The sequence below is a fragment of the Bombus bifarius genome, unplaced genomic scaffold (assembly GCF_011952205.1).
Source record: "Bombus bifarius isolate JDL3187 unplaced genomic scaffold, Bbif_JDL3187 scf7180000007974, whole genome shotgun sequence".
Taxonomy (NCBI): domain Eukaryota; kingdom Metazoa; phylum Arthropoda; class Insecta; order Hymenoptera; family Apidae; genus Bombus; species Bombus bifarius.
The window spans coordinates 627,836-645,828 of record NW_022884360.1 but is presented as its reverse complement, the minus strand read 5'-3'; the positions used below and the strand labels follow the sequence as shown (position 1 = coordinate 645,828).

The 17,993-nt window shown below is 40.5% G+C and overlaps 2 protein-coding genes across 3 annotated transcripts in view; one reads left to right on the top strand and one right to left on the bottom strand.

The window, feature by feature from the left end:
* Nucleotides 1-17,993, top strand: part of LOC117217134 (basement membrane-specific heparan sulfate proteoglycan core protein-like) — a 186,140-nt gene that overhangs the window by 144,210 nt on the left and 23,937 nt on the right. For both annotated transcript variants that reach the window (XM_033464496.1, XM_033464497.1), the window contains exons 14-19: nucleotides 1,513-1,620; nucleotides 3,362-5,842; nucleotides 9,173-9,322; nucleotides 10,979-11,119; nucleotides 11,640-11,750; nucleotides 12,941-13,054. In XM_033464496.1, the coding sequence (XP_033320387.1) occupies nucleotides 1,513-1,620; nucleotides 3,362-5,842; nucleotides 9,173-9,322; nucleotides 10,979-11,119; nucleotides 11,640-11,750; nucleotides 12,941-13,054 (3,105 nt within the window). The remainder of the gene's footprint in view (nucleotides 1-1,512; nucleotides 1,621-3,361; nucleotides 5,843-9,172; nucleotides 9,323-10,978; nucleotides 11,120-11,639; nucleotides 11,751-12,940; nucleotides 13,055-17,993) is intronic.
* Nucleotides 7,056-7,993, bottom strand: LOC117217136. The gene is made up of 2 exons (XM_033464499.1): nucleotides 7,761-7,993; nucleotides 7,056-7,658 (listed from the first exon to the last, which is right to left on the bottom strand). Exons 1-2 carry the CDS (start codon nucleotides 7,765-7,767, stop codon nucleotides 7,294-7,296), a joined length of 372 nt encoding a protein of 123 aa, XP_033320390.1. The 5' UTR covers nucleotides 7,768-7,993; the 3' UTR covers nucleotides 7,056-7,293.

Here is a 17,993-nt window from a genome sequence, read left to right as displayed (position 1 = left end):
TTTTCCCTGCTGGTCAACCTCACACCGGAAGTGGCTTCTTTCCTATTCCCAAGTTTGCAATTTTCCGCCATGGCACGCATGGACAGATTTTCACGCTCGAAAATCATCCCCGATCAATCTCATCTCTCCCCTTATTTGTCACGAGCTCGAATCACTTCGCAATTTAATAATCTGCTGATCATCGAAATTTGATAAGCCTCTTCCGAAGAATTGATAAAACGTCGTATATTAATTTCCCTGTAACGAAAATTGCCCTGCAGAATTAGTAGGAAGCATTGAGAGAACGAGTCCAAATGTAGAACATGTTTCATACCGAAAATCATCGACTCCTTGAAATTCGAAGTGATTCGAAATCTCGTAAAACTTCGAGTCTCGTCGATCATGAATCACGAAGTCATTGATCATCCGCCGCTTGGTAATCACGGCAAGAGGATCTAAAATGCTCTCCACGCTCTGTGGCGGTTTCATTGAGGGCTCGGTATCGACGGCACACGGCTGATTTCACTGGATGGAAAGGGAACACATCAAAGGGGACGCTTGAATCGTAAGCCGAAGCCGCGTGTTTTATTTGTGAAGCAGGGGCTGATGAGAAGCCTGCTTGGCTGCGCTTTTAACCCTTTAACTGCGCCATTCACTCGAATATTTCTCCTTCCAAATCACCGTGGGAATAGACATCCTTACTCACAGAGTTATGCTTCAGGAGAAATGGAATTCGGACTGCAATGTCTGATCACTCGTTTCTTCGTGTTAAGTAGATTTTTATTATGAAGAAGAATTATTAATTAAAGTTAAGTCCTTCGTTCCTTCGTGGACTTAGACACAGGTGAGACGTGGACAATTTTCGAGAACCATATTTGAATATTAAATTTCTTATTTTCTCGCCTCTTAATGTACCCACAGCACTAGATCTAACGATTCATTCCTTCACTCGCAAGATATTGTCGTGAGCTTGAACATGAAGGAAAGAGCGAAGTCCGGAAGAGTCTATCAAAGCGTCTGTCGTCCCTTGTAGAATTCATGCACAACTGCACTGCCAAGAGCGGTTATTCCAACCAACAATCAACCCCTAATTCTCTCAGTGTCCCATCTTTAATAGACTCGGACTACCGTAATCACCCCTCTGCTATATTTCACCGAACATTGTTGCTCACCATCTTGAACGCCAAGGTACGATCAAGAGCAAAAGTGGGTCAAAAGAGTCTGCTAACGAATCTTTCGAAAAATAATTATTCCGATCGACGTCAACACGTAGATTTGCCAGTTTTTACGTCTCCTAGACTCGGAATGTCAAACGATCCCTCCATCATGATTCACCTGTACACCAATACCTGTCTGTCTTCAACATCAAAGAACCGTTGAGAGCAAAAGTACGTCAAAGGATCAGAATGTAAAGAAAGGACTATGAAAAGTCTCTTCTTCTCTAAATTCTTCTCCACCGTTCATTCCCGATATTATTGACCAGTTGCGCGTGGTTAAAGGGTTAAATGTGCATGAGTGTGGTGTGTGGAGCAGGTTGCGGAGAGGCCCAGTTTCGCTGCACGGACGGACGGTGCATCGGTTACGAGTTGCAGTGCAACGGGGTGGAGGAGTGCTCTGATGGCTCTGACGAAAGGGACTGCGGTAATTATGCCATTCACACTACCTACTCGTGTCCCTACACTCGTGTCTACGCACACACACACACACATATACACGCTCACATATACACAGACGAACGCGCGCACCACGCACACATACATACAACGATATACTTCGCTCTGGATTTTTAAGCGTCGTGTCTGTCTCCTGGTAGCTCTTTGTCCTATTCAACATTTGGGATCTCGAGCTGCAATTAGACCTTGATGTTTCGTTATCGATCACTGATGATCGTTGATTGAATTTCTGTAGAATGATGAGCAATTGTTTTTAACGATATTGGAACAACGATTCGATCGGATCGTACAGTTTCAGTGGATCAGTTACGTAATTTCAGCAGAGATCTGTGCAAAAGAGCATTTAGCGCGTTATGAGGATCAGGTTTAGTGGCTTTATCGGTTCGACGAGGCTGAAACTTGAGAGGGAAGAGGAAGAAGAGACTGATCGATCCAATGAAAACAACGTGTTCCTAACGCTGACTCTAATTGTTCTACGGGACCACAATGTTTCGGCTAAGATCGCTTCTACCGTATTTCTTTTCCTTAACACTAGAACTACCGATAGTTAACATGCAGCTATTTCTACCAAAACCAGTCAAAATGACAGGGTCTTTAAAAAATAAGTAATAATGGAATATTTGTATATTTATTGATTTATTACTTTCTTACAGAAGCAATTCCATGTTATGTAGTACATTTTTGGTATTATTAATCCATCTGGGACCGTGATACCTAAACGAGGGATTGGGACTCTTTTACACTTTGACAAGCATCAGTCATTTTGATTGCTATTGATATAAGTAGCCTTGATACAAAATTACTTTCAGTTTGAATACATAAAAAACAAAATAAAATTCGTTATATTATTCTTTTAAGACTAATAACATGAATTAGGAATTTTAAAATAAAATTGTAAAACCGGTCAATTTGACTGGTGTGCTAGTTCTAGTGTTAATCTAATCTCTGTGTATCTCAATTGTTAGAAATTGCAGAGGGTAGACGTACAATTGGCGAATTAGGAATATCTCGTAGATGCTTGTCTCAGATTTTTTTAAAAACACCAAAAAAAAAGTTAAAAATAAAAAGAGAAAGATGAGAAAGTCCCTATCTCTTCAGTAGTAATCCTCACTTTTACATGGCCAAGTAGTATCGTGCTACTTCGATAATTTTTTGTAATACATAAATTTAATCGTACAGCTGTTCCTTGAGGGAGACACGCGTGGAATAGAGTCCCCAAGTCGGCTTTGAAACGTGAAAATGGACTTTCTGAATAATGCAGACACCTGTTGCTCTGGCATAGCTAGAGATATTTAAAATTGAAACCACACCATCCTAATTTCGTGGTCCCCTCTGTTTAATCCTCATCGCGGTTTTATTAATCGTCCATGCAATTCGACTATTTCTGTGAAACGACCCTGTGAAATTTATGACATCTGTTATCCACATCTGTTAAGCTCTGGTCGTTGACGAAATATTTTTCTTTCGTCTCACCTCGAGGGCGATTTTCGAGAAAAATTCACGAGTCAATCGTTTGCTCCTTAACGAGCAAAGTGAACTATTTAGCCCGCTGTCTTGGTCCAGTCTTTTTCTTCTTCCTCTTTCTCTCGTTGATGTCTCGATCGAGGTGGAAGCTTAGGATTTTCTCCGCCTCGATTCTCCTCTCTCGTTCGCCTCTTTCTCCGGAAAGGCAAATCCTTCATGTTCCGTCACTATGATCGTCGTCACAGAAAAGGCCAAGTGGAGGAATTTATACAACGATGAGCATACGTTCCGCAAGTATCTGGAAACAGTGAGAATGCTGAACTGGAATCACGTTGGTGACCTGAAGCAGCAGACTTTGACAAATCCAAAGAAACACCCGAAGAACGACTCTACCATCGATCCATCCTCGAATGAACTACCTGATAAAAATTCGAGTCCACAGAATATTTGGAGGTCCGTGCCAAGGCATTCGAATTCCTTACCAAGAATAGCCATCGAGATAAGCGATCCGTGCTCGATGAAAATAGTCAAGAAAAAAACGAATCCAGGGAACATTTGGAGGTCCAAGTCGAGGAACTTGAATCCCTTGCCACGAATAGGTTTCAAAATAATTGACACGCCCGATAGGAAGAGCTCGAGGTCTGCCAAAACGATGATACGTTCCTTGTACTACGAGAGATATCCTACTGATAATGAGGCGAAGAAGCCGAAAAAGAACAGGAAGAAGAACCACCGAAAGTCTGGTGTTGAGAACGCAACGTCTAGCGAAGTGTCAGTTCTGACGGATTCCACAAATTCCACGACTGTGGTCAACGATGGAAAGGTGCGTGCGAAGAAGAAGAAGTCTAGGAAGGGTAGGAAGAAAGGGCAGAAGGGTAGATTCAGACACATGTCCGTATTTGCTGGCACCAAATACCCAACAGACTCGACAACACCGGAGACTGTTAGCTCGACCGTCGCCGATGATCCAAGTTCAATGAAAAATGAAATACTTTCTAATAAGATTCGAGAAGAGATGGAGGAAGAAAGTACTTTGAAAAGCGTGGAGGAAACTACGGTATCAAAATTGGAAGATTTTTCGATTAGGCCGGAGATTAATCTTTCGACGAAGGAAGAAGATGAAGTAACGTTGGAAGGCGAGGTGAACGGGACAACGGATAGTGTGTTTGTTTCGGTGAAGGACGAATCTCTTATTCTTACAGAATCGAGTGAAAAATTATTTGTTTCCGAAGATGGGAGTCTGGAAGAAGCCGTGGCAACCACGTCGACGAGTACAGAACAGATCAACTCCACTGACTTTTCAGAAACTACAAATTGGAATTGGTACTCTGAAGAAGATTTAGACAAGAAGTTGAACTTCACCGGGGAAGAAGACGCGATGAGATTGGACTCGGGGGAAAGAAATACTTCCGATATATCTGGGACTAAATATTCGTTGGAGGAAAAGCTGGATTGGAGCCCGAAGACGACATTCGTGGAAGAGACCACAGTGCCGGATTCAGAAAATTCTTCCTGGATTACGGAAAAGTACAGGACATCGACTGTCCTAAGTTCGGAAGAAATTTTAATTGCCGACGGATCTAATCAGGATTCTACGGAGACATCAGATAGCAGAAAAGATAGCGAAGAGACGACGTATTATGACGGGAACTTGGAAGAGAAGGGATCATCGTCGGTATCGTCGACAGCCTCTACGACTGCAGACGAGGATTACAGTTATAATGTATCCGCAAACGTGGAGACACTGTTATTCGAATCTAATTTGAACAATTCCAAGATCCTGATAGATCTACTTAGTAAGGACAGGTTAGCTGATAAAATTCTTCCCAATTCTATCGACCAAACCTTGGAAGCGAAGATATACAATTGTACCTCGAAGTGTGTGGATTTCTATAGACAGAGAGTGTACGAGTTGGAGGAGAAGTTGCGACAAGCAGGTATCGAGAAGTCTCTGACAAGCGAGAATAAGATCGATTCCGGACTAATCGAGGATACCACACTTTCCAAGCCTGAAGATGACAGTAATTCTTCGGATTCTTTTCAGGACTTCTCGGAATTCTCAGAGGTGTTCAACCATAGTTTAACTATAAAACCAATTGATTCTAAATATTCAGACGCCACAGAATCACTGACGTTGGTGGAGACCGTGACAGAATTGAGCAGGAACAACATCAGCAAAGAGTCGAAGGAAATCGTTGACCAAGAGGAAGGGCAAGATCAACACAGTAAAACATACTCCAGAATAGACGACGTTACGGTTTCTACGAGTTTCCCAGCTACGAAGAGCTCCTCTTCCTCGGCTAGAAAAAAGTGCAAGAAGGATGAAAAGACGGGCACAAAGATCAGAGCTGACCAGGACGTGGAGGACGATTGCGAGGAGGATACCACGGAAAGACAGAGCACTACGAATTCCGACTTCATCTCCAAAGAGACTAGCACGACCGCGAACTGCGACCCGGATCAGTTCGTTTGCAGCGATGGCACGTGTATCGCGGCAGACAAATGGTGTGATGGATATTCAGACTGTCCAGATTATGGCGACGAGTTTGACTGTAACGGCAATACCAATGGAGATTATGAGAATGGAGTGCACGAGACCGAAGAAAATTCCGCATGTCCTATGTGGAAATTTGCCTGCGACGGGACCTGCATCGACAATATCTTCGTCTGCAATAGCGTAAAGGATTGTGAGGATGGATTAGACGAAGCTGACTGTGGGATGGAAGGTAGAAACCAGTCCATCTATCCTTCTTCCGTTCTGTTCTTTCACTTCTTGGCATCTTCGAATGTTCTTCAGTGAAACCTTGCCAGCAACGAAGGTCTGAAAAGTGGGGCTCTGAATTGGTGGGATCTATCGCTGTACAAAGTGGTGGCTTGGAAATCTGGCCCAGAAATTCTGACGAAGAAGATATTTGTATGTTCGTGTTGGAACTTAATTTGTGGCGTCCATCCCTGCTGTACAAAGGCCTTTGTATTGAATGTCCTCTGAGGAATTCTGTTCCTTGCACAGGCTAAGTCACCATGGCTCTTCCTTTGCATTCAAGTTTCTCGATTACCTGAAAAGATAGATCTTAAGGTAGGCCACAAAGTGGTAATTACATATCTCGCTCAAACCCCAGTGATTCTCTTAAATTCGATACCCGTAAGACATAAATTTAGTTGAAACTTTTCTTACTGATAGACTTTTGTTGCTGTAGTAAAGGCTACTGCTTCCTTATTAATAAAGAAGGGATTGTTTCGTGAGAATCACAGCTAGCACCCCATAACTTCATGGAATCTAAACGAATTACCACCGTATTATGGTTATTTGAAAAAGTAGGCCCCTGAGTAGGCCACAGCTGTACAAATAAGGTCAATAAGATAGGGATAAAGCAAACGGTGAATGCAAAGGAAGTCGAGACAGCTTACATCTCTGGATATAACAAACATCTTTCATCGGTCTTGCGGACTGCACACTGCAATTCGCAGTCAGTTTATTTGCTCTGAGGTTCAACGAGTAAACCAAAGTGTTTAATCTGTTTGGAGTCCAAACAACGTTGTTCCCGATTCTTCTATTGGTCGTCGATGTTCTCAGTTAATGTTACGCAGACACGAGAGACAAATTACACGTCCAGACGCACACACTGTACATAGAACCCATGGAATATATCCTAATCGCCTTCGAGAGGCTTCGTTCAGATTGCTTTAAGTGTTAGCCAGCTTCGAAGGAATCCTCTGTAAAAAGATACCCCGCGGTCGAGGAGTCGTGTGCTCTGTCAGGCTGCAGATACTGTGCCAATAAACATCATGTACTGTGGCTGTATTGTTCATCCTGCTGCGCTATGATGAACTGATGGAATAACTTTTTCTCGGCCGGAGAATTATGAAAAAAGATGTCTATGAAAAAATTTAGATTGCAGCAGGATTTAACTCTAGAACTAGCAGATTTTAATGGAGATAATTTTTCATAGAAATTTTACTGATTCATAGCGGTGGAATTTTATACATTTTTGCAGAATCGGATTGCAAAGAATTGTTCACTTTTTATTACAAACGGTAACATGTTTCTAACGTTGAGGAACCTCGATGCAACAACGTGCCAGATAGAAAGTTCCAAATATGAAAGACTGATATTCCTTTGAAAACAGAAAAGTCACAAAACCTGTACAAAGGTATTATATCAATTGTTATTCAAAAATCAGACGAAACAATGGCAATGCAGGATTAACTTGGCAGCCGCGAGGCAATATCGCAGGCTGACAGCTGCCCATATATAAATACCATTCACCATAACAGATGCTTTCAGTGTATCAAGCCCAGTTGATCCCGCTTTAAATGTCTCCACACGTGTGTTGTCCACGTGGATCTCATAGCTTGTACATATATTTATATTTAATATATAACCAATGTAACATGGCCACCTCGACTCGAGCTTTTCCACGACTTTGAGGAGCAATAATCCTGAGGAGGGAGCTCGAGGCGACGGGTTTGACGAAACCAGGCTGTCTGTTTTTGCCGGTGGCGCCCTGTAGATTTGGCCCCGTGCCCTTCTATGGACTTCACCTGCAACGACGGCTCTTGCATATCGAAGAGCGCTGTTTGCGATGGATTCGACAACTGCCCCCGGGCAGAAGACGAGCTTCACTGCGGTATATAAACACTTACCTATCATCTGGGAACATTCAATATTGGAGACTCCATAGAAGTGCCATTTCTTCCTTTGTTTCCTTTTTTTTTTTCTTTTTATAAATTACTGTTTTCAGAAAGAAATAGATATTTAGTTAATTGTTTGAGCCGGAGAAAGTGGACGTGGAGTTTCTGGTGTTGGTGGTCTCCGCTTCTGCTTGCCAAGTAATCTCAATCCTTGACGATACTTACGAAGCGTGTCAAGCGTGTGCTGGGTGGTGGAAGCTTTGATGTTCCTTTGATTCGTATTACTCGAAAGAGTTCGGTGGCAAAGAATATCTTTGCAATATTATTGACATAAACTGAGCAATTTCAATTCCAATTATTTCTAACACGCGCACGTTTAACTTATTATTTTATTGTGAAAATTTCGTTTATTATATTGCCATTATCGAAGTGAGTCCATTGGTACCGGTGGCTTGGAATAACTGAAATAAAAATGAACGCAGCATAGTGAATAAAACAATGAGAGTATAGCAATATAGTAAATAGAATTCAGTACTTTAATGTGGCTATCTTCGGATGAAAAATCAGTTGCTGGTCAACCGAAATTGTTAAGAAAGGAAAAGAATGTGAAAGGAAAAACGTCAAAGCTTTTGTTGCCCGCCGTGCCTACATTTGTACATTGGTAGTTTCAAAGTTTTAACCCTCACCTCTCTAGACCATTAATTGTACATAGATTCACGCGTCCCGAGTCCCCAGAAAGTTTAGAGGAATTTCCTTAATCCAATTTGAAACGCTAGAATGAGAGGGTCGATCGTCCCTCTCCCGTATTGTTCAAAGCAATAGCTTTTGTATCGTTGTTCGTCGAACGCTTTCGTTGTTCGTGGACGAGCTTCGAGCTTTTCGTGATGTCATAACAGAATCGAAACCCTACAGGTGATCCCCCTCTTCAACGCGCAACGTTTATCCTCTATCAGGGGGACAAGGTAACTAGACATTGAAGAAGAGGTATAAAATAACAGCCCAATATAATAAACTATAAAGAAACCTGTATAACTTTCTAAGCGGAAATCTATTTTTATTTATTATGATTTATAATCAAATTATAATTTTTGAAACATTTAAATTTCAAGTATTTTGAGTTATCGACCGAATAACGTAGACGTCGAAGAAGAAATATAAATCAACATCCTAATATATAATGATTTCTTAACTTTCATGAAACTGTGGTTTTTAGAAAATTCCAATCTCGATCATTTTCCAAAGATGGAACAGACGAGATCCAGTGTTAAAGGCAAAAAAATTCTTCTTCAATGGACGGACGATCGAGTCCCCCTGAACAAAAAACCATCCCCTGTTCAGCAGCATTGTCAACGTATCTGTATATATAAATGTGTGTTCTCTGCTCCCGTGTATTCCTGCTGCGACACAAACGACCACACAAACAGAACGGGAATGCACACCCACCCAGTTCAAATGCGTCACCGGGAACAAGTGCATCGAGGGTGTCTACAGGTGCGACGGCCACCCGGATTGTCCGGATCAGAGCGACGAAGATTGCGCTAACGAAACCATTACACACGCCACTCCACCTATCAGTACGCTGTTTTCACCCTCTTCATCTTTTTTTTCATTCTCTTTGCACGAAATTCCTTGCTCAATAGCGCGATAAACGAACGTGAATTAATCTTGTTACATCATCGGAAATATGCAAGAGAAGATACCTAAAAGATATCGACAGAATGAAGTATAGAGTTTGAACGCGTTTGCAACATTGATTTGGGAATTTTGAGCAACGACATTTGGACAATTTAAGTTTTTGTCGTTGTTGGGAGGAACATTCCGCTTCGCTTGGATCAATTTTGAGAAATTTGAGCGAGCATCCGTTTGAATCCGTATAAGTTTGATAAAGTTTGACACGGTTTGAAGAAGTTTGAGAAACTGGTAAAAGAAGTTCCAGGCTTCGTAATTTCTTTATTGTAGCGCAAACACGCAGGAATATATATGCGTGTATACTATAGAAATGTAAAATCTCTTTCCAATATCCCATTTGCAAAACACCTAATTTCCGTTGATCTTTTAATCTGTAAAGCGAAGATCGTCCGAAATTGTAGGATAAATATTCTATGCCTGAGAATTTCAACAAAAATTATAGTAATCTGCGGATCGTTCCTTCCAACCAGGCACAACAGTGAAAGTTACGATACATTTTCGCTTGAATACCATCTGCATTCGATTATATTCGACTCCTCTTCCTCCATCCTCTGTCTGACTACACCTCAAAGAAACGTGTTTACGAATACACTGTGGGGGCCTTCCTCTTAATGTAGGTAAAAATCTGGCTGGGTAGACGCGTATTTCTCGTTTGCTTAGCACTTGACAACGAGGATGACGATGCTGGTCAGCCGTGGTCTCACCGCTAATTAATTCATTAGCTTGATATAAGCAAGAGTGAAACTGGCTAAGAAGCCGCCTTTATTTCCAGGTTTATTTCTCTCTAGCTCTTCAACCGTATCTTGTCTCAAAGATCAGTATCCCGTATAGCAAGAGATTGGAACTGTAAAAATAATTAAAAATAATTAGCTATCACGACTTACAAGAACGTAAAATTATATTGAATATTCCAATTTCTCTCGACGAACTTTGTCTGGTCGTTGTACGAATATAAATTGGAGAAAAACCTATATAGGATTTTTATATGGAAAGGGGAGAATTTCATGTAAATATAAGTCGTTGGAAGCTTTGTTAACAAGTTCTAACAAAAATATACTTTCCTTAAGAAGAAAGATTAACACACTTAATTTTGGATCGCCATGGGTCTTTTTATCAACAGCAACGATGAAAGTCTCAAATTACATTGACTGTGAACCTATTTTTGGCTCACTACTATTGCCATTTGTTTTATCTTTTCAATAACTTCTGAATAAATCTTCAAAGTTACTTGTCTATATACATATATAGAATACTTTGGCAAAATTTGGCTAGGAAAAACTGGAAGATTATAATTTCTTATCCTCTGACAAATATAAATATAAAAATAAATATAAGTTCCATTTGATCCCCTTTATTATATGGGACAATTGTTCCCAATTCTATCCAGATTAAGCTAATGTGTACAAAGCTTTGGTGAGAAGTGATCTTGACCGCTCTAGCATCGTTTTCCTCGACATGGAGGTACTTTTTTACGTTTGTATATAGCAGAAGGCTTGTGTTCGAGTAGCTGGCAATGTGCTTGTTTGTGTATGTACGTTCAGGCCATGTATGGACAACTGAGCGCCCGAGGGAATGCGATCCGAGCAAGGAAATGCGTTGCAAAGACGGACAATGCATTCTGCTTCGACGCAAATGCGACAATATCTTCGACTGCCTCGATGGTAGTGACGAGCATGACTGTGGTAAGCTTCCTCTGCACCCAGTTAGGTCATTCGAATGGTCTTTGCATTTTCAATGTCTCCCGATAATCTTTCTCATCGAATAGAGTACCTTTGATAACCAGCTCGATCTTAAATTTGAAGAAAGACAGATTCTATATCGGTAGAAATTATTTTCTCAATTTAAGTAAACTGATGATTTCGTGGTTGATAGTTAACCTGCTTATTTTATGGAAATTGTACTCTGATATTTGTGCATCTTTGAATTTCCTATATACGTGCACAGTTAGTCACGTCAGAGTAATAAATAATTCAAGAATCACTTGTTATTCCTTGATTCTTTTATGAGAAATACAAGATTTCGAGTGACCCTTACCTTGGTCAAGATCCTTTTTGCCCGCCTTAGCTGGTCATGACTGAGCCATTATGAGTGGTCACTAGAAGTGATCACCCTAGTGATTATGTCAATGGCGCTGCAATTCCCCAACCATCCCATTGTTGAAGCTTCTTTAGAGCTTGTTGTTGAGCTGTTACTTGTGTCAAGGGGTCTGCACACCTGCCGAGTGGAAATGTGCCAGTGGTGAATGCATAGCTGAAATCGAGAGGTGCGACAATGTAACCCACTGTGCTGACGGATCTGACGAGATTGGATGCGGTAACTATGGATCATTGCTACCAATACATGACGAAAAATGTCCTGGCCACCTGGTCTTCTTCCTTTGCGTGATTGTCCAATAGAAAATTACCTTTCGGGGGCCATGTTCAACACAACATAAATTTACTAACCTCAATGGCACATTTCATGGCATTTGTAACTAAAACCATTTATCCTGCATTAATCCTCCTCTATTCTCTGATTCGTCGTCTTTAAAGGAGGCAACATCTTTTGGTCGTTCTTTAACTAACGTCGCATTCCCTCGATGCAAAAGATATATTGGCATTATATAAAGTCAGCCTTACGCTGTACTTTCAGCGACACGGATGCATGTAAAAGTTTTGGTCAATTATTACGTAGACTGTGAGTCTTAAATCGGACATTTAAATGCATGTTTCTGCATGAGAATGGGTATACGATTTCCAAGCATGTATAACACTTCATTGGCTCATTGGGGCCAGTTTTTATTGCCTGAAACGTATGCTGGTCAATTTGTAACCCATTCGTTGTTTATCAAATCTCGATTCATATCATTTCATGCCTGAAACTCGATTCTTTACAATCGTCTGACATATTATAGAATATGTGGGGTCATAACCTCTGAAACGTTTCTTGATTCTGGACTTAAAATTCTTTATCTTATCTAAGGTAGCGTCTCTGAAACTACTTGTATGTGTCATAAAATTGGGTCAGGGTTCGAAAATGGAATTTAAGATCTCTATCTTTCTTCTATACACTATAATCAGGTTCGAAAGATCTAAAATTAACATGTATTAATTATGCAACTATATGTACTGTATGTATTTCTGTACAACGAAAGGGTTAGAGAACCGAGTATGCTCCTCGGGATTTTATTGGAGATATACGTGAGTACTTTTTCCATTCCTGAACCAACGGACCAACGTGTACGCAAAGGACGTCGAAGAGATAGGTGGTGACGGAGTCCTATACCTCTTTCAAAAATGTTTACACGTAATACCACAAAACATTACTGTTGTTGCTTATAATTAAGTTTTAATTAAATGTGGTTTGCTAAAAAGAGAAAGAGGTAATAGTTACCAATAGATGGTAATTAAAAGAGGGTATATGAACTCCGTCGGTAAGGTCATTTTTCTCTTATGAATTGCGCGCCATTGCACGAGACGCTCTAATGGAAGATCACCTGACCGTTTTTTTGGGCATCGTTATAGTAAGCGAATGTCCGGTTGGAATGTTTCGATGCAACGACGGATTGTGCCTGGACAGTAAGAGACGTTGCGATGGTCGACAGCATTGTAAGGACGGCTCGGACGAAATCAACTGCCGTACGGTCGTCATTTTTCTTTATTTATTTTTTCTCTCTCTCTTTCTCTCTCTGTCTATTTGCCTGTCGATCAAGGCCGATTTGCACTGCAGGCTGCAGTATCGATGGAGAATCGATCTCGTGATCGACGGTCGATACGGGAGAACTTATGGGAATCCCCTGAATAAATTCATCTGCCAATAGTTCTCATTTTAACGATAAAAATAGAAACTTAACTAAGAACAGAACTTCGATTAATCCATCAATCGATTCGTTCTTCTACGTTTTGGACAATAAAGACGAAACGAGAAGAAGATTCTTTGTCTTCATTGCTTAGAGTTAAATGATGAACACAGAGGGATTTTTCTTAGTCTAGTTTATTTGTTTGGATGTTGAGAACCACTGGCATGACCCACCTGCGCCCTATTTTTCATAATGCGAGAAGCATAGTTTGTGCAGAGAAACACCCCCTCCTTTTTTTTTTGCAACCGCGCTCCCTCGTTTTTTGCCAATTTATATTTAGGCAATGGAGTACCGTCGCGCGATGGTATCAGAAAAACGAGAACGAGTTTTAATTCAGAAAAAACAGCGTGTGGCAGGATTCCTCTGCGCAGAGAGCTGCAATTAAACAATCACGTCAGAGCCCATCGATCGCGGTGTCCAGCCTGTAATGCAAATCAACCGACCTCTGGACCCGGTTTCTCTATTTTCATTCTCTCGTCTCTTTCTTTGTCTTTTCAATCTCCCCGCCTTTCGGAGCTAAATCTACGAAATCGCATCTTGATAAATTATTCCGCGGTTGGATCTCGACATTTTCCCGGGACGCCTCGCATGAAGAATTATTGCTGAGGAAAAAATGGAAGCTTTTCTTTAACACGTTTCTCTAACGCTCATCGTTTCTTCGTTTTCAGCTATACCCCGTCCTGCACACTGTCAAATTTGCAGAGGTCTCTCACCTCGATATCCACGTACGCAGGACAATTCCCTGTAAAAAATTTTGGGCTTTTACCAGCTTAAAGTTTATTTTAATTGATATCGCAATTTGAAATTTTTGGATTAAGCTGTGCTGTCTTATAAGCATAAGTACAAGATTTAACGAAGTACACATAATGTTATGAAAAAATATTTAAAATATCCGAGGTATAGTGCTTTCTATAATGCTTAATAGTCAAAGCAATTTTCTATCAAGATTCTACTTTTTTAACTACCTTCTTAGAAATATGAAAATAACGTGAAAATTCGCAGTTTACTTATATCACAGACTACGTATTTCAACTTTAGGAATCAAATGACACGCAGAGTGAAAACTAAAATTAAAATTAAAATTATCATAATCTTCTCAAAAGTCGAACGATACACGCAATTCCTTCAGAACACAGCTTACACCTAAGAAGCTCGAATTGTAACAAACTCCCTTGTGTCTTCCTCGAGACTATCCGAAGAGAATTATAGATAAACGAAGTAGAAAGAGATCAAGGAACGATTCCAAGGAAATAAATCGAAGTGAGAGTGCCGGTTTATCTGATGGATGCTCGAGGAAACAAGACGGAGCGTGAAAAACGAGAAGAAGCCATCGAATAGAAATCGATGCGTACGGGGAATCGCGGGGAGAGCCCTCCACCTTTTGCCTGGTCGCGCGTCGGTCTTCAAGGCGGCAATTAAGAAGCTGTAACTAATGCCAGCTCGCTCTTGTCTGGCCGTGCAGAACCGTTAATCTCGTTTCCGCGTTCCTATCGACCGTGTTTCGAGTCGGACGTTGACTGCCGCCTCGGCTTGAATCGCGACGCCGCGACCAGGGGGCCTCGTCATCGAGGATGAGACTGTCCATTGGGGCTATGGAATCTACGAATTGCCCTCTGAATAGAGATATATCAATGCTGGAAGCTCTTCACATTCAAAGATAAATAACGATTAACGACGGATCTAAGAGACTTACGATTGAGTTTTGTGATAAAAAGTTAGGTTATGTAGGTTGTTAGCAGTGGTGGGTTTTGGTTTTCATGTAGGGCGATTCTTTGGGCAAAAATGAGAAGAAAAGATGCAGTGGAGGTTCCTCGTAAGAAACTTCGTTTTGAGGGAAATTGAACTTGAAAGGCGTTGCGCTCTACGGTACTCCAGTGGTTCTCTTTCCGTTTTTTCCATAATACGATCTTTGCTGATGTAACGTAATTAAACTTTCTAGTCCTTTAGCAATTAATTCTTCCCGTTGGCAACCAAATCTTGAGATGTATCTGTTTCATTAAATAATATTCATACGCTTGATTGAGGATACGTAAAAAGAGTGATTAGTTTCGAATAAAAAATTGTAAGTACGTATTATTGCAGAATCAAATGAGTAGATTGTAACGGTGGAAGACTGTGTGGTAAATTATCTCCGGTATATTGAAATGTATCCAGGTTAAGAACCACTGGAGTCAGCTACGCTAAAAACACGTACTCGCGACCGACTTTCAAGTCGTTTTTCTTGAAAACAGAAACTCGGGCGAAAAAAATGCATCGTACATTTTTGACTCGTTTTTCCATGAACAATCGCCCCGTTAACTCACCCTGCATATTATTTCACATTCTATATGAAAAAGGCCCTTAAATGGATCCCACAGGAAGCCATTCCAATCTTTAACGTCAGAATGATATTTTTTAAGCAGAAATCGTTGGTTCTCCTGTTAAAAGTGAAACAGTTATTATTCCATCTTTTCCCTTATAATATTCATTAGAACTTTTGAATGTATCTATGTGAGAATAATATGAAAAATTTCATTTCATGTAATTTAGCTCTCTCTCACTGTATGAGCACGTGCCCTTCTGTAGTCTCGCGTAATTAACAATTACGGTATCTTTGTATGTTTCAGCTCTACACCCACCCCCACCCCCACCCCCCTTAAATCTCGTTCTAATACACCGACCTATTCTAATTGATACTATGGAAATGCAATTGGACGCTCTTATGCAAACAATTCTCTATCCTGTTGCTCGAATTTTCTCTCTGTCTCTCACTTTCTTTCCATTCTTGCCACTCTCTCTCTCTCTCTCTCTTTTTTTCTTTTTCACACACTGGTTGTTTTATTTTTTGGTCTTCTCTTTCAGCACAGGTTGCCTGACCTTGATATGTACATACCTCTTCCACTCTCTGATTGTATATACATATACATATATATATATATTTATATTCACATTTATCTATATATATATCTTTCTTCCATTCTGATCTATATTAGATTATAAGAGTCTTGCACAGCGCACGTACACAGGATCCTAGGATTCGACAAGTCGCCAAACCGGATGAGACTTTCATATTTCTGTACACACTGGTGTCGAGGAAAAGTTTAACAGCGAAATATTCTTCGTTTCAGCGGAATTTTCTACAATTTAATAATTTTCTACGATTAAGTCTCTATAATTTTCAGTTCCTTGGCAACGTAGAATGAGTTAGAAGGAAACTTTTGATCGATCCCAGTGTATGTGCCCCTTTCTATCTATTTCTCTGTATCTCTCTCTCTCTCTCTCTCTCTCTCTCTTTCTCTCTCTCTGTCTCTGTCTCTTACTTACTATATGGTACACCATAGCCTTAGATTTATGAGGCATCGCCTTTTGCCTAGATCTTTCTGTTTGATAACGTTTAAACGTTCCTGTAGCTTTTGGAAAGTACGTTACACACTCTGGCTCCCTAGGGAGAACGTAGTTCACGGAGTTATCGTGCTGCATAGTAGAATTTTCCTACTTACCACTCTTCCAATACACGCACATCCCACGGAGTAACAATGGAAACTAGTCTTTGGTCCCGTTTACCAGTTACCAGAATCGATTCTGGCATGATTAATCGCGAAATTGACAGCATCGATAAGAGTAACAAACTACTGATATCCTCATCCGTTGAAATCACTAAGATACGTCGTTCGACTTTGAATCAGCGAACTTGATTTCTATGAAATTATTAGATTGCCGCGCACCAAGTATTCTTTCTCCAGAGTTTCGCTTTAATAGATCAGAATCATCCATTAAATTTTGACAGTATTATCAATTCTATAGCTGCGTGAATAAAGGACAAATTTACTGTGAATCGAGTATTCCGCGTTGAGAAGATTATGAAGAGATTATGAGAATTTCATTATCGGTTTTGATACAGTAAGCATCCGAAATTTGGAAAAGTGACGTGAAAACTGCTGAGAGCAGGAAGACATCTTCCTGTTTCACTCTGGAGAATTTCAATTTCTGAATGCGTAAATTATCTTACGAGGATACTTCGTTCCAGGAATTGCTCGATCCTAAAACTGACAGTAATTATAAATCTACAAGAATTAATTGGAAATTAATTAATCGCTAGAAAAGTAGATTGACGTGGAAATAATTTTCGTTTGGGTTTACCAATCAAACATATTAATTAAATTCCCTCCTTCAGTCTTCAATAAACTGTGATATCACATAATGGATGCGAGACCCGATCTGACCTAAGAAAAGAGCAAAGAGAAAGGAAGAAACAGCAAATGTAAAGTTCCATTGGTACTCCAACCGATTCTACAAATTACTATCTGTAAACGCGGACGGTCAACGCGATCACGACACCATAGAGAGTTCCGCTATGGGGATCAGTGTACATGTGCGCTCCTTAAAACGTCGCATGACAGCCGGCAGTGTGCACGCTGTTTGTTTGACGGTTTTATCTTTGTTGGTATCTCGACTAGGACAGTCTATCGATCGGTTAATTACCATGGGCCGCTTATTCGACCATACTTTCTCATGGAATTCTGCCACTGGACCGTGGAGAATCGATCGGAACCTGTCTATGTACATTTTTGCTCTGTTCCAACTGTCCAGTCGAGTTTCTCTTTCTTCCAATTGCTTGGGATAATGTATATGGCATTATGGGGGTCTTTATGGTTCTAGGAAAGCGAGCATACTGTCTACTTCTTTTCTTTTCTCATATATTTTTTCACAGTTTCTTTTGAATATTTCTTGAAAAATTA